The 17,037-nt window shown below is 47.6% G+C and overlaps 1 protein-coding gene across 5 annotated transcripts in view; it reads left to right on the top strand.

Annotated features, from left to right (window-relative positions):
* The window catches only part of MGAT5 (alpha-1,6-mannosylglycoprotein 6-beta-N-acetylglucosaminyltransferase), a 340,039-nt gene that overhangs the window by 294,357 nt on the left and 28,645 nt on the right, over positions 1–17,037 (top strand). For all 5 annotated transcript variants that reach the window (XM_058664413.1, XM_058664415.1, XM_058664414.1 and 2 more), the window contains one exon: positions 8,009–8,158. In XM_058664413.1, the coding sequence (XP_058520396.1) occupies positions 8,009–8,158 (150 nt within the window). The remainder of the gene's footprint in view (positions 1–8,008; positions 8,159–17,037) is intronic.

A 17,037-nucleotide genomic window follows, 5' to 3' on the forward strand; every position in this document is an offset into this window, starting at 1 on the left:
GCAGAGCTGATGGACAAGGCGGCAGCTCCCCTCTTCCCACCCACACCACCAGGACATCCTCCCTCCTCCTTTCTCAGGGTAGATGGCAGGTCCAAGCTGGCCACACCAGTTCCACCTGCCTGTTAGGCCCTTGCCTTTGTAAAGGAGGACCAGCTACTCCACTGTGTAGGCTACCTGCCCCCTTTAGTTTGGTTCCTGTTCTTTGGGATTCCCTCATACCTTCTATTGATATGACCGTGCCCCCTTTATGTGACAGCACTGAGCCCCAACACTGCGATCCTTGCCCAGGGAGTCTTACAGGTTGTCCTGTGGAGTAGCCACTTAACCATGGCCTCTCCTGAGCATCTGATGTCAGTCTAGCCAGTGCCCATCCGTTCCTCCCAGCTTCAGAAAAGATGAGACTGTAGGGTCAAGTTCATTCCAGGCACAATTAGCTGGCCCTTCGGTGATTCCATATGAAGTACAACTTTGGTTTTGTCAAGGCTATCTGCCAGTCCAGCTAACCTTCCCCTGCTTTGTCTTTGTCACTGAGCAGTCTGCTTTCTGCAATGGGGTTAGGGGTTGGGGAAGAGGGGTGGCTTATGGAGGAATCTGTTGACACATGTAGGCCATGATGCTATGAATGCAATCTTCCAGCCAATTCTCTGCACTCAATAGCATAGCCGGTGGGCTGGGTGCTTCAGGGCTGTGTCAATCAGAGTAGATTAAGGGGCATCATTATCCATAAGTGACTGCATTTACATTGGGGAGAGAGAAACCGGCTTTGAAATGTGAAGACCTCTTGCCCTTCTCAAAGCAGAAAGAAGCCGTGTCAAAGGCTTTCTTGTTTTCACAAACAGGCTGGCAGTTCCCCAGGGCCCTTGAAGAGGCCTTGGTTCAATGGCAGAAATGTCAGTGCTAAGACAGAGAAAACCCTACAAAACAAAAGAGCAGGGAAATGGGGCAGCATACTAACTAACCCAGATGGGGAGGAAGGGAGGAGCGTTGCATTGGGGCTGGACACTAAGGTCAGGGTTTTGGCCCTCCAAGGGTTCTTGAGGCTAACTTTCTCCACTTTGTGGGTTTAAAGCAGGGTTGACACTCTGTTGGAAGTAAGGGTGCATGTTGAAACAGCTTTCATATATGTTGTATAGTCCCCCCCCCTTCTGACTCTATCATGCAAATACAGTGGGTGTGTTCTGGAGCCTTAATGCCATGTTACCCCCAAGTATAAATGAGAAATTTGTTGTCAGGTTGCTAAAACAGAACTGACAGCTCTTCTCAGACTATGCATTTAGTCTCAAAAATCTCCCTCCAGTTTCTATCTTTAGACTGGAGGCCAAGATTCTCACCTTTGAGTATTCTTCCGTCTCCTTTGTGCCTGGGGAGGTACTTCATCCGTGCAACTCCATGGCCACTGCTAGGGATGAGTTCTTATGCATGCCAAAAGACATCACGTGTAAGTGGGATGCCCAGTACTTCACAAGAAGGAGACCCCTCCCTTTTTTACCCTTAGACACTTATGGCAACCTCAGACCATGCTGGAGACAGGAGATCTCGTTTCCCCTCCCACTGTCATGATCTAGCACCATGTCCCAGAAAGATGAGGATTTGGGGCTGGTTGGGCAGGGGAAGACAAATCTTTAGTTTGGTGACTTCCAGAGGTCTTGTAGAGCTCTGTGGAGACTGAATGGGACTGCTCCCTTCCTCCATTCCCTATTCTGCCACACAATTTGACCTTGAGTATAAATGAGCCAAGGACTGCACAGATTTTAAGTGATTCTGCAGTGTAAATTATTTTTGCTTCACTGCTGAGAATCACAGATTTGCATTTTTGGAGCTTACCTCTAATCCTAGAATAAAAGAATTTGTCATTCTTGTTGAATTTTGGACTTTGGAGCAGGCATGTGAGTTTGTTTGCTTTTATCTCCCTCTCTGCCTCCCTCCTCCTTATGTACTGACTCCTAAGAGGGAGCCTTCTATTCCATAGCTGTGTTAAAGGGAAGATGAAGCTTTTTGAACAATATATCTTTTATGATTGGCAGCTCTTCTTTTGTGTTGTTTTGTCATAAACCGTTAATAGCCATCAACCCAAAGCTCATTTGTTAGGAGCCACCTGGCAGAACTTGGCCTTGATAGCAGGTGGGATGAGTCGGTCCTTGGAGGGTGTCAGAAAGAACAAGGCCATGCCTAAACTTCTGAATGCTTCATGGTTCATGTTCATGTGCCCGCTGTCTTTCTCAGCTGGCCAACTCATGTTTACTAGGCACCTGCTCTGTGCCAGGCCTTTGTGAGCCTGGCATCCTGCTGTTGAGAGCTTCACAATTCCAGCTGAGGAGGAGCACATAGGGGCAGTGCTGCCTCAGAAGGCCCCATGGTATGAAAGCATGGAGGAGGTTGCTTCAACTGGCCAAATCCAGAAAAGCCAATTTATCAATGGTGAGGACAGTGGAGCGTACCTGGGAGAGCTGTCCAGAGAGAGGGAGAAAAGACAAGTTGAGAACCACAGGCCAGGTGGTCTGTGACTGGTAGGTTCAGTGCAGGTGAACCTTGAGCAAAGTAGGGCGTGTGACAGTAGGAGGCAAAAGAATGAGCACTCATGGAGGCTTGCTTGTGTGCAGAACAAAAAGGGAAATCTCGTCCCAGTGCCCTTGATGACCTGTGAGGCCCTTCATCTAGGTCAGTAGAATCTGCTGTTTGGAAAAGTTGTGGCAATGGCGTGGGTGGATTAAAGGGACGAGAGCCTTAACCTGCAGCCTCTAAACAGCAGGGGACAAGGTTAAGACTAACATGCACCAGTTACGCTGAATCCACGGTTGTGCATTCCAGGGATTCAGTTTTCTGCAGTCCAAACATACTGAATGGAAAATTCAAAAACTCATCCATACATTTTAAATAACTTTGATTACTGTATTACTTGGAAAACAGAACTAAAGGAATAACTTATTTGACATCAAAAATAGTTTAAAATCTATGCATAGTTGATTATAATACATTTTCATGCATATTCTGAAGAATCCTCATACTGCTATCACTGTTATACTTTATTTTTTGCAGCTGTAGTGTTGTTAACCTCTTACTGTGTGTGATTTATGAAATAAGCTTCATTGTAGATTTGTACGTATAGAAAACAAAAGAGGCTACATAGGGTTTGGTGTCATTTGAGGTTTCAGGAATCCACCAGGCATCCTGGAATGTAGCAGAAGAGAACATGTGTTTAAATTTCATAAAGGAAGGAGGTACTGAAACCCAGGGTAGTTAGGATGAGGGAGAAGAGAAGGGAGGCAGAGAGTGGCACAAGTGATGTGATGGGGTAGTCACCACGCTGGCTCCTGCATCAGCTGGAATCACACAGACAAAGGAGACAGGCGACCCGGACTCCCTCCCTTGTCCATGTCTGGAACAGAGAAGAGGTGGGTTTTATTTGTCTCGTGCCGTCCTATGACCCAATCATCTTGGATTCACCTGCCAGGGGCCCAGAACCTCCCTCAGCCCCATTGCACCAGCGAGCGTTGTCCCAGTTGGTGGTGGAGTCCCACCTCATCACATGAACACTACCAGAGACAGCAAAGGCAGAGCAGCTGTCAGGAGCCGTGGAAGGTGTGTGGGCATGGGTCACCATTTCCATCCCACAGAAGTGTGTCTCAAGAGTTCAGGACAACAGGTGGGGTGGATGCCAGAGTACCCGCGGAGGAGACATGGAGAACCTCTGACCAGCTCCATGGCAAGGACTGAGCCTTCCACTGTGGTTAGCAGCAGGAAGAGCTTTGGAGACTGGGACAGATCCATTGGGTTTTTTTTTTTTTTCTTCTTGGCAATCATTTTAAACCTTACATTTCAATTATAAAGCAGGTCAAGTCTATTGAAAGCAAGAAAACGAGAAGCTAGAACAGTCTGTTTTCTGTTGCTGTAACAAAATATGTGAGACCATGTACTTGAACAGGAACATGGATTTCCTTGGCTCTTGGTTCTGGAGACTGGGAAGCCCATGGAAGAGCATGGGGCAGGCAGAGGCACCTGCTCAGCAGCTGATGAGCACCTCCATGCTGCACCTCAGTGAGATGGAGGGCATCACAGAAAAGCATTGTCTGTCTTCCTCTTCCTATGGAACCATTAACGCTGTTATAGGGATCCCATCATAACCTCATGTACTCATTACCTCATAAAGGCCCCACTTCCTAATGCCTGTACCCACCATGAATGTTTGGATTAAATTTCCAACACAGGAGTTCCTGGACTCATGCTCAGATCACAGCAGACATGTGTATCCCCTACACCCAGCTTTATAACTGCTTATGTCTTGCAATATTTTTAGATAACAAAAATGGCATATTGACACTGCTAAAGCTCTGTCTCCCATCCCAAACCTTGCCTCCACCCTGATTAGTTCATGTCTTGAAGTTGCCATAAAACATCGCTATGTGTATTTCTCTGTTTGCACTGCAAATATCCATATGTTTAAAACATAATCAATGGTTCTTAAAAAGTGGCTTGACAATGCACAGAAATAGCATGGAGACATACATCCTGTTTGGCATTTGGTCCTGACAGGGCTGCGTACTTGGAGGAACCATGGGCAAGTTCCATCACCAATGGCCCTGCCTTTTGAGGGAGATGTGTTAAATGCTGATGGTGTTAATCTGAGCACAATCCAGGAGAGTGAGGAACAGAACCTGGACAGTAGGGACTATTTTGATCTTATGAAGAACCAACAGGACATTGTGACTAATTGCATATTGTATGTGTGTTGATGTTGATAAATGTGGAGAAAAGCAGAAGAAAAGGTACAGTTCTATTCCAGGGAACTTGGTGAAAGGGCCAGTTACTGAACTCAGGAACAGATGAACAGATGCTGGCTACTTAAGGTGGTGGATTCCCATTTGTGTCAGAAGTAGCTACTGCCAAAGTAGAAATGTTCAGGATATTTGCACGGTTTTTGGTTGGCTGGTTGTTTTGAAAAGAGTTCACTCACCCAAATAGCTGTGACAGCTGGATCTGGACCTGTTCAAAGCCAGGAGCAAGGAATCCCCATCCTAATTTTCCACATAGATGACAGTGACCTCAGTAGCTGGGCTCTCTTCTGCCATCTTCCCAGGTGCATTAGCAGATACTTGGATTGGAACTGGAGGAACCAGACTCAAACTAGTGCTGCAGGAGAGGAGGTTGGTGTAACAGGAGATAACCTTCTGCACTACAATGCCAGCCCCAGATCCGAGATGTTTAGACTTGAAATTCAGGAAAGAGATCTGAACTGGGGATACCCCATTGGGTTCATTTTGCATCCAGTGAATGTAATTAGTCAGTATAGGAAACTGTGTCCAAGCGGTTCCTGTGACATGTTTACGTGGAACAGGTAGCATGGCTCACCCTTACCCAATTGCTGCAGAACTCTGACAAGTGCCAGTAAGACATCCAAAGTGGAATGACTTGATTTCATCTCAGCATCAAAACTCAGAGTTAGGCTTGAGACAGTCTGTTCCTTTAATCACTTGTTGAAATCTCATAGATGAAATACCGTCAATCCTCTCTGAGTGTAATTTTTGCCTTTCAGACTTTATCGTGCCTTAATAAGTTCAACAGACTTTATTAGCCTTGACATAAATTTCTTTTGTGGGCCTGAACTTGCTCCTTTGTTGTATTTCAAGGAGGCCTGGCCTTTTCTTGGATTTAAGGGCAGTGTGTGTGTAATCTCTTCCGTTCTTCCTCCTAGGCATTTAACCTGGGAATCCCAATCTGAAGTCGGCCTGCAGGACAGGAACCAGATGGGCCTTTGACTGTTGTGCCTGTCACTCACTGCACTTGTGGTGCTTCCTTGCTAAGTAGAAGCTGCCTCTTCACAGAGGAATGTCTCCTTCTGCAAAAAGGAAGAGGCACATGACATCCCTCCCATGCCCCAGTCCTGCAGCAAGGCCTTCTATGTCCTGGAGGTGGTGTTTGGTGGGGTGGTGGAGAGGTTGTCTCTCTTCTCTTTTATTTATTTGTTGGGAATCCAGCCACAGTAGCTTAAGTGAAAATAAGGCCCAGGGTGTGGGGAGATTTTGGATAGCTGCTGGTGTTTTAGGGTCCAGAAAGTTCTGGAGAATTTAGGATAAGGAAAGATTTGGGGTTATGTGGAAACCACAGCCATTCTTGGCCCTGGCTTTCTGTCTTTTCTTTTTCCTCTTGTTTTTGCTCCTGCCGTTGTCCCTTCTTCTTGCTGTCCTTTTCTTTCCTTCCTTCCTCTTCACCCTGGATCTGTATGTGTCTCTGTCTGTCTCACTGGCAAGGATATCTCCATCACCCTCACTCTCTTGGCCCCTCTTGTCAGCTGTGACTGCCCCCCTTCCCCACCCTCTGCTCCTACTTGGTTCTTTCCTTATCCCCACCCTCCTACCTGGTAACTGGCTTCCTCGAATGTACCTAATCCCTACTTGCCCAAAACCTACACTGGATAATCTGTCTGCAAGGAAGCCCATGGGTATCTGAAAGTGACTGCTCTGCATCCATGATCCTGAGTCCCCAAGACAGAGTTGAGTTGGCTCCCTCCATCATCCTGAACTCAATACAGTGTTTGCTGAGCTCCTGGCTGGCCTAGCATGGGCTGTCTTCAGGTCAGACCCATGCTAGGACAATCAGTGATGCAGGGGTCAGGGTTACGGAGCCCACTACCTGTTTAACATGGTAGAAGGAGGCCCTGAGAAGAAAATGTTACTGGACACATCTCACACCAGCACCATATCCATTCAAATCAACTTTGCCCCAGGCCTAATGGTAGGTAAGTGTGGTGCATTGTTAGCCTTGCAGCACTCATTCATGTGACCTAGGCACTCAGCTGCAGGGATGTGCTTCTTGGTTGTAACCAGAGCTCTACTGGTGCTTCAGCGGAGGGCTCTGCTGTCTTCCATCCTGCAGGCTTTTGGCACATTTCTCCAAGGTTAGGAGTTCTGTGCAATATTTACCCGGGATAAGTCATTGTCAGGGGACAGATGGCAGCCTGCCATTGTCAGAGCCCACCTGACCCTGGCCCACATCACATGGCCCCTGGTCCTACATGCCCCGTGTCCCTGCAACACAAGGCTGGCCGTGATGAGATTTGCCGGGAGTATCTGAAAACAGGCTTAGAATGAGAAAACCATGACCCATTTCCTACAACTGGAAAACATTACAGAGCTTGGATCTTCAAATTAAAAAAAAAAAAAAAACATAAAAAACACAGCTTGTCCAATTTAGTCACGCGGAAGCCTGCGGGGGCAAGAGAAAGTGATCTTGTATCCCCGTCACCCTTCACAGGTGTTTTGGATTTAGAAACGTGCCCGGAAATTCGGTGCCTACACATCCAGGAAGAGGTTTGGTTTGGCTTCCAGCAACAAGTGCCTTCTGTGCTTACAGGGCTCGCCCAAGCTGACAGTCTCTTTTTCTACTTTGCTCTGCCTATGTGTTCTCAGTTTCTCTCCAGAGCCCGAGCCAATCAGCATGTGTGGTGAGGGATTTCACTCTGTGTCTGTGATCTGAGTTGGTTGGGATCTGGTTCCCACAGCAGAAGTTCATTGACAATCGAAATACAGACAAGAGCTGGGATGTGTGTGCTCCTCAGGGACAGCTTAGCATCTCCTGGTGCCTTCTGCAATCCAACACACTGCTGCCTCTGGGCTTTCCTCCCCCAGACTTCCTCTCCTTCCAGCAAGAGTGTGAGCCAAAAGCAGTGTGTGGGGACCCTGGTAATTGACAAAGCAGGGATCGTATTTCACAACAGTTGGCCACGAGAGGCAATTCATGTTCAGTGATACACTGCCATGTAATGTGTTTTGTGTAGCAAAACTATCCCGGAACGATCTGTTTCTATTCTCAAAATCCAGCCAGATCACTTTAAAAAGAAATTTCAGTGTTCAGATTGCCCGATTGTTGCCAACAGTATGTTGAGAACATTTTTTTCCCTCTCTTTCTTTCACTATCTTTCTGGCTTTGGGCATTTTAAGAAATTCTGTCCTTTGGGACAGGTTGCTATGCAAATACAAGAGAGACATGTTTTGCGCTTGTGTGCTCTCTTTAGAATAAGAAGCTCTACTTGGACATAATTCACACATACATGGAGGTGCACGCGACTGTTTATGGCTCCAGTACCAAGAATATTCCCAGTTATGTGAAAAACCACGGCATCCTCAGTGGACGGGACCTGCAGTTTCTCCTCCGGGAAACCAAGGTGAGTTTGCAATCCTGGAAACATGCACTCGAGATGCGCTTCGCAGGTTTGCTTCCATTGGCCTTAAAAATGGAACTGAAACCTTTCATGCTGCCATTTCAACACAGCAATTCTGGGCAGACACTGTCCTGGCCAGCTGTCAATGAGCTGTAGAAGGAGGTTATTGTAGGCTTGCTCATCTGTTGCCGAGCTGGGAGATGTCCCATGAAATCCACTGCTCTTGGGCCCGCTGAGGCAATCACAAGCAAGAATCAAAACTCCATCATCTAGGGCAGACTAATTTTTAGGTTGACAGCTTGTGTGGCAGGTGAATGATATTCCACGTAGTCACATGGCCCTTGGCAGGGAGAAGGTTTGACAGCCCCTGAATTTTAGTCAAAGAACATATTCATAGGGGTTCTACTATGGATCAGGAAATGAGCCAGGGTCTTGGGATAAGGATGAAGATGGCAAAGGCAAGCACCTGCCTGGACAGATTAGCCTTCTAAAGGAACTACAGGTTTCACCATGGACAGGATGGCCCAATTCCTTCCCCACTCATCCCTGTTGAGTGAGCTTTCTCTCGCTAGGAGTGTATGCTGGCCACTTGGGTGTAGGAAAACCCCTGTGGGCCCTGAAATCCAAGAGAGCATCAAGTGAGATGGAGATGAACAGGGTGTAGCTGCTGGGCAGGGTCAGCCACCTGGAGGAGAGGATGATGTGCCTAGGAGAAAGCTGAAACCGAGCTTGGCCAACCTAAATATTTAAATGGTAGAAAATACACTTTGTAAGGGGCTGATTGTCACAGACTGTAGTGGTGGAGCTGATTGAGTGTACCCCTGAGGATTGTTTAATGAGCCATAACATGAGGATATGGTGCTTGTAGGCCATAGGAAAGTCCACCTGATGGTATACTTTTCTAAACTCTGGATTTGTGAATAAACCAGTTTGACCAGGAAGTGATAGATGGCCCTTTCCTGTGTCAGATAGTCTCCCTCGCGTCTACTAGAAAGTCCTCATTTATGAAATGGATGAATGTTCATTGAGCAGCTGCTTCTTGTCAGGCATGACACATGGGAAACAATGGTGAAGAAATCAAATGGCTCTCTCTCACACAGTTTGCTGAAGCATAGGGAAAGTGACTGTCAACAGTAAGTGGACTTTTTCATGTTCACGGGTAAAAGAAGGAGCAGATGGATGCCATTGTCCTGATGGTAACTGCCAATCACTCCCTTACAGTGTGTTTCTAGCAAATGTAGTCACCTCTGTTACTGGTTCCCACAACAGTGTTAGTGTTTTTGTCAGCATGAGGGAATAAACTAGAAAAAGGGACTTGGCCACAGTCAACTGTCATCAAGATATGGAGGTGGCCCCTTCATGATTTTCTTTGTGTTGCAAATTTAAGCTCTGCTAGACCCTTGCCACCACAGCCTCAGAAACACCTACCCATAAGAGCATTCACTGGACCCCCACCATCCAGAAGCATCTTTCTCCTCTTTGCCTGATTTCACCATCTGGAAATATATTGATTCTTTCACCACCTAGCTTGTGTGTGATACCATGAATAAAATTGTCTGACACATGCTCTTCTCCTTGGCCGAAGACCTAGGTTGTGTTCATTAGGATTTTGTTTCCTTAGAAGGATCATCTGTCGTCTGATGCCTGGTTATGGCCTGCCCAGCATGATGCATGTCCCTGGGCTCACCATGGGTTCTCCATTGCCTTCTGCTGTTTTTGGCACTTTAGAACCCTCGGAATGCCCAGGTCCTCTGATGGTGATGCTGCTTTGGCCAGTGGCTTCGTTTTAACTTTTCTTCACTTTGGATGATGGGATAAGTTCAAGCTCCTTTCAGATGATGTTTGGCAGAGCTGGGTTTCACCAGCATGTCATTACTGTCTTGGACACTTGTACTAAACCAGCCTCCTGCGCATCTCGCTCAGCCTTGCAGATTTTTAATAGTTCTTAACTTACCTCCCATCCTTTTAGCCTGTCAAGGAGTAGGAAATAGGCCTTGATGTCCAGGAGAGGATGAGAAAAAAGATTCCAAAGGCCCAGGTTGTAATGTGAGAGATTGCCTTAACAGCTAGGGGTTACAGTTGGCATTTTGAAAATGAAGGGCATATTAAAAAAAAAGTTGTGCCTTCCAAGGATGTCCCTGATCCCATCACATAGTGGCTGTTCATCTAACTGGAATATATTAAACCACTCCAAATGGAATGATGGCTCAAAGGGTTGGCAAATAGGACAAGAACACAGCCCTACATCACTCTGCCTCCCTTTGCACACTGACCACAGCAGCCAAAACTAAAACAAGTGAATCCCGGGCTTATGAAAGAGTAGCATGAAACACCAGGCAGGCTTCGCATTTATGACCCCTTCCACCTCTCACTGCTTTTCTGGTGTCTCTGAGCAACTTAAAAGCAATTTATTCCAGTACATAGTAGAAGAATGGAGAGCTGAAGCTGCTGAGGGGCTGTGTCTGGGGAGTGAGTGAGATTTCATGCATGCCTCAGACTTGGGACCACAGAGGGAAACAGGTCTGGTCTCTCTGTAACGATGGAGAGTGAGGACTGATGCTTCTACCACCCTGACTCCAGCTTTGCCTTTGCAAGCCAACTTGTGCATCTCTGTACCCACCAGCCAAGGAAAGCCTCCATCCAGCACAATCTCTTTTCTGTCTGCTGCTAACAGTGGGCTGGCATCTTGAGCAGATTCTGGCTTCATGGAGCCAGGAGAGGAAATCTGTGCCACATTAAAATTGGGACTCGAAACATCAGATGGTTTCTGGAGTCGACCATACTTCTAGTGGGGTGGAAGTTTGAAATGAATGAGTGATTTATTAGAAGACTACAGAAAAGGTATTCAATCCAGCCAACTGCAGAAATGCAGATTGTACAGCAAAGCAGGACTCATTCAGGTGGTCTGTCTGGTTTTCTTTGGCTGACTTCTCCATCTCTTCTAATGTGGTTTTTTCCTTCGTCTTCCTGGTATTTAATTCCTCCTGTCCAGGGCTCCCCTCCAGCATATCTGTTACCAAGAACAAACATGGCGTTTGTATCCTATGCTGGCCTGGTGGAACGGCTGCAGCCATGATCTGTAAGCCCAGCCAGGCACTCCTCTTTTTTACGTCCGAGAAGCTGTGCTACTGTTCTTGCTGGGGACATACCCCTTCTGTTTACATGTGGGACTCACCCAAAGGCCAAACCTTGCACGGTGCTTATGTCGGATGCACTGTATGACTCTATCCTATCTTTTTGCCTGACCCACACTACCATACACACACATACATACATACCAGCTCTTCCCACTGATCAGGAACCCTCTCCAAACCAGGACTTAAGGCAAGCCCTCAGAACTAGTGATTCATGGCTATGAGTGCAGGCAGAGGGTGCTTGTTCCAGTTAGAGGTATATTGCCAGCACCCACCTGGCCTTTAGGAAGCCTTTAGGTTTAGTTTGAAAATTCTTACACTGAAAAGCTCAAAAGCCAGAAAGCTTCGAGCACAAACATGATGCCGCAAATGAATAGTTATGCCCCTGGCCTTTTGTAACAGGTCACAGTCAAAATGCAGGATGTTGAAGCTTTTTCTAAAATGTCATGCAGTCTATGTGACTAGAGTGCATGTGAAACTAGTGAACTTCATAGTAGACTTGGATTCCATCCCCAAGATATCTCATTATGTGCATGCAAATATTCCCAGGCTCGAAAAGTGAAATCTCGACTGCTGGTCCCAGGTTTTTCATCTTTAGTGGTATTCAACTTGTATAGAGTAAAGACAGGACTTGAAATCCATCTGGGATCTTGGGGCCGGGCCCCTCACAAGTGATTTCTTCCTAATTTTCCTGAGCTTATCACCTGCATCTCCCAGTTCTCCCCAGTGGCGGCCCCTGACTGATACCCCGCAGCTCTCTCCACATCCCAGGCTCTGTGAGCAGAGGGCCAAGAGCTCACTTCTATTTCCTTCTCAGGTAGGATCCACCTGAGTGCCCTTAGGTCACTGCCATCCATGTGGGGTGAGGACAATAATGGGGCAAATACAGACACGCCCATTCCTCCTTACCTTTCTAGTATTTGTGTGTGGAGGATGGAGAATGGAAGGCCTGACTTCAGGATGGAAGTCACACCCCCACAGCCAGCTACTGGCCAACAGACCACCCTGCTCGCAACCAAAATCTTGAGCACTAGTAGTCACAGCCCAGACTTTATTCTCGCCATTCTGTGTATAAAAATGAACTGGCCAGTTTTGCCCTCAAGGAGCATGTGGGTGGTGTGAAAAGAAGGGGGCTGGAGCTAAGTGATGACGCAAAATCACACTACCCACAGACAACCTTGCAGCAATCCTGTGCATGGAGACAGTGATGCAGATGTGAGAAATGTGGCTGTGTGATCTGAGAAGTCACTAATCCGTTTGAGGTACACCTGCTGCAGAGGACAGGAGCCAACTGTCAGCCGATGCTTTAACATCTTCACACACTGGTGTTGTCATGTTGCACCTGCCCATGACGTTGACTGTGACATTAGTGAGTGGCCTCCATTTCCACCTTTACCATGTGCCAGTGCTAAACCCTTTCCACACACTCTGTCTCTTCATATTCTATGTCCTGTGCTCTTAGCGATGTTATAATCCCATTTAAGGAAGCAGAGTGAATACATCTGTGGACATGCTTCCCTGTTCAGGAGTACCCGGAGTGGAGTGTGAGTAGAAGGAGAGAAGTGGTCAGAGAAGGCTGTCCCAGGAGATGGTACCTGAGCTTTACTTCTATGGTGACCTTTCCAGGCCAGCCCAGCTAAAGATGTAAAACATCTAGTTTTCAGTTGATCCCCATTCTCTCCTGCAAACACATTCTCAAGTCAGCACATGTACAGAGCAAATTATAATGTCTTTGATTTTATTTGGGACTTGCAGATGACTGAAACACAAGAACTTGATCTTGATGATGTTGATTTGCTTTAGCTCGGTTCTGCAAGGCACTTGGGCAAGGCACTCCTGATCAGAAGGATAGCCCAGCGAGTTCATCTCTGAGAAATGGCCTTTAGTTAGCCACTGACTGAGTTTGGGCACATACACAAGCTGGATGGGGAGGCTCTGCAACTTTGACTCCTTGATCATCCTAGCTCTTCACCGAAGAAACTTCAGGCACTGTGGATCCCCCAGCAAGGACAGAGAAGCCGGGAAGGGAGGGAATCTGCCCACTGTCCATCACAGCATTTAGCATCAAGTGCACGAGGGAAGAGAGCCAGACAGAGAGGAAGTCTTTAGGTCACACGAAAACAACCCCTATCGAGAAATGAAATTGTTTCCTCCATACACAGCTGTTCTGTGGGTTCTTGGTAAAGACGCAAGAGATACCTGTGAGTGGTAATGTGATTGCCAATCACTATATGAAGAATGGACAAGGGAGGCTCGGCAATAGCCCAGGACTTGGAGAGCTGGGCCCTCCACAGCCTGTCAACCCTGTCATCTCTCATCTCTCCTTCCTCAAGAATGCCCCTCCCCTCTGCTCATCTAAAATACTTACTGAAACAGTGAGAACCCCTGTACACACAGGGGTAGAACACCCTGTGAAAACACTCACCCACAACTCACCCTCCTAAACTGCAGCTGGATGGTGCAAGGCCATGTGATATGGCTGTGTCAAGTTCAGTTTGGATTCAGCCTTGAGCTGCTGTCCGTCAGCCACATCCTACGTACCAAGCTTTGTAATCTCCTTCCATGAGAAACCTTGTTTAATCTTCAGCAGCAGCTCTGTGGGAACAAAGCGCTATTGCTTTTGCCGTATTATATGTGAAAAGACAGGCTTAGAGAGCTTGTGTTTGGTTGGCTAAGGACCTATCACCAGGGAGAATGATTGTGAGTGGACCCATGCACACAGGCCTCCAGCATAAGGACCCAGGTACTTAGCCAGGAACCATCAAGGCTGATCTCTGGTCTCCTTCATTCCGAGCCTCTGCTGCCCTGTCACTTTGTCCCAACAGTCAGTCCATTGTGCAGATCCATCCGCTGAGCCACACTTCCTGATTCGGTAAATTGGAACCAATCAGAAAAGTGTACGTTAAGTGTCCTCTTGCAGGTTGTGCTTGATGTTTCCATCAAGTGACTGCAAACTGAGCAAATCCACAGTCTGTTACAGAACTGCCTCTGTGATGGCTGAGGGCAGGCATGTGGCCCAGGGGTTAAGAGCATAGCTGGGCACCCACATTCTCTGTCGGAGTGCCTGGATTCAAATCTTGGCTCTGCTCTCAAGTAGTTGGATCCCTGCTTCCCACAAGGGAGACCTGCATTGAGCTCTGGCCTATTCCAGCTCCATTATTTGAGGTACCAGGAGATGGGAGTTGTATATCACTCTAATTTTAAAATATGAAATGATTTTTAAAACAATTATATATCCAAATGGCAGAGAGAGAGAGAGAGATGTCTTACTCCCCCAAATAGCCACAACTGCCAGAACTCCACTAGAGCAAAGCCAAGAGCCAAAAACTCCATCTAAATCCCCTACGTGCAAGTTAGGAATTCGAGTACTTGGGCCATTATCTGCTACCTCCCAGGAACATCAGAAGGTAGCTCGATTTGAAGCAAAACAGCCTGTACTCAAAACCCAGCACTCAGATATGGGGTGTGGGCACCCCAGGTGAGACTTAACTTGCTATACTACCACAGTAGGCCCAAGGAACCTTTGTTCAGTACTGCACGTGGTGATAGAAAGCAATCCAGTTTCTCTTTTTTAGTGGCTGTGTGGGACTATCAAAGCTAAAGCAGGAATGAAATGCATGGGGCTTCTCTTCTCCCTCTTGTTTAGTGTCCGTGGTAAGGGCAGAGCGTGTAATCTGTTTAGATTGGCACCATGAGGAAGCTAAGGTCACAGCCGTGGAGCTGGGCCGTCATCTGCAAGGTCCTCAGCTGAGGCTGGGCAGAGCATGCGGCAGCCAGGGTCAGCCTTCTCCCCAGGAGCTCACCCTCAGCCCTCGAATGCTTCTGTGCCATGTGACTCTTGCCTGCATGCCAAGGAAGCTGCAGGTGGGTACAGCGAGGCCAGAAGCTGAGCCTGTGGGAGGAGGACAGTGATTTCATGTGGATAAGGTACCCACGTGTGGCCAGGCTGTCAGCTTGCGGAAGTTTACAGTTGGTGATGCTGAGTTCTCTGTGCCTACCCTGTTGTCTTTGCAACCACAGACATGCCATTCATCCTGGGTCCATGTGCTCCATTGTAATGTCACAGTAATGAACATCCAGGAAGCCAGGGGAAAAGTGGCTTATTGACCAAAATGACCCAAGCTCGCTGATTTTGATGTCTTTCCGAGGAGTGCATTTCCTGCCACTCTGAGTTAGTATGATGAGAAAGCTTATTGCCAAGCAATTGTGTGCTATTTGCTGAGGCCTCGTTCTGAAATGGGGAGGCTTGGGAGAGGTGGCCCCTAGTGTTTGTTTTATGTGTGCTGAGATATCATGGTGCCAGCGGGGCAGAAGAGATGGTGCAAATTGTTATTCAGATATAATTAAAACCCGGGTCGCATTCAAGTCCATTAAGCAACAACCTCAAATCCTTTTAATTAATAGGTTCACATTGGTTGGTCTGAAAGAGCTAATTAAATTTTTTTTTCCCTAAGATTTTCTATTTAAATCGACAAGCCTTATACCTCTTGTATTAACTCTGGAGTTGTTCTTTGCGAATCGGCGCTGATTAAGGAAGGTAGTAGCACTTTGTGGCTGACCCCGATTTTTCAGAGGTGGGCATTCACTGTGGGCTGCAGTTTTCTGGCTAAGCCCCTGGACCCCAACCGCATCTTAGAGCACCTATGTTCTTGTTTCCCACTGTGGCCTAAGAGGTCATTTCTGTCTCTCTCTAAGATTTATCTGTCTTTATTAGAAAGTCAGATTTACAGAGAGAAGGAAATACAGAGAGAAAGATCTTCTGTCCACTAGTTCAAATAGCCACAATGGCCGGAGCTGAGCCGATCCAAAACCAGGAGCTTCTTCCGGGTCTCCCAAGTGGATGCAGGGTAGCAAGGTCTTGGGCCATTCTCTACTGTATTCCCAGGCCACCAGCAGGGAGCTGGATGAGAAGTGGAGCAGCCAGGACATGAACTGTGGCCCATATGGGATCCCCTGTTCTTAGAAGGTGAGGATTTAGCCACTGAACTGTCACACCGGACCCCTGAAGAGGTCATCTCTTTGGCCCGAGCCAGCTGACGCAGCCTCTCTGAGGTCTGAGGAAGGGAGCCGAAGTCAGAGAACTGGCACCTGAATTCTTTCATCCCTTCCTTCTGTTGCCTCCGCTGTCAGCCCCTCCCCCACCTCTGAGCCACAAGCCCAGGCGCACTCCCACATTCTCTAACCATTTCTTTTCTGTTGGTTGAATCTGTAAGATGGAATGTGGAAGCCACGGGGACAGTGTAGACAGTGCCCAGGCCCCCACTGCCCTGCCCTTCCCTCAGGCCTGTGGTCTCTGCTGCTAATTTTGTCCAAGGCAGAGGGGACACCCAGGCAGCAGGACCTCCCAACTTCTTTGTACCCCTAAAGAGTGTCCCAACAAATGTGGCCAAGGTGAGCAAGAAATACAGGAATCTTTCTCTGGGTACCCTGTACCCAGAGAAAGCTCCTGGGTGCCCCCTGCATCCCCCTTCCCAAGTTTAGTGGAAAAGTTACCAGAGATTCTGAGATGTTGGGGTTTTGTCCCCAGAATTCCTTCAGGGACTGTTGTCATTCCCCCGAGGTGTCGGCCGTGACCAGTGGGAATTGAATGCTCCACATGGGCACGCTGCTTCCTCGTGCCTAGGGAGCTGCAGGGTCACATAATTCATCAGTGAACACGGCTGCCAAGCTGGCAAACTGGAAAGAGGACACAAATGCCAAACCCTCTCCTGGGCATCAGCGCTGGCCCTGTGGGTGTCTGCAAAGGCG

This window comes from Ochotona princeps, chromosome 5, assembly GCF_030435755.1.
Source record: "Ochotona princeps isolate mOchPri1 chromosome 5, mOchPri1.hap1, whole genome shotgun sequence".
Taxonomy (NCBI): domain Eukaryota; kingdom Metazoa; phylum Chordata; class Mammalia; order Lagomorpha; family Ochotonidae; genus Ochotona; species Ochotona princeps.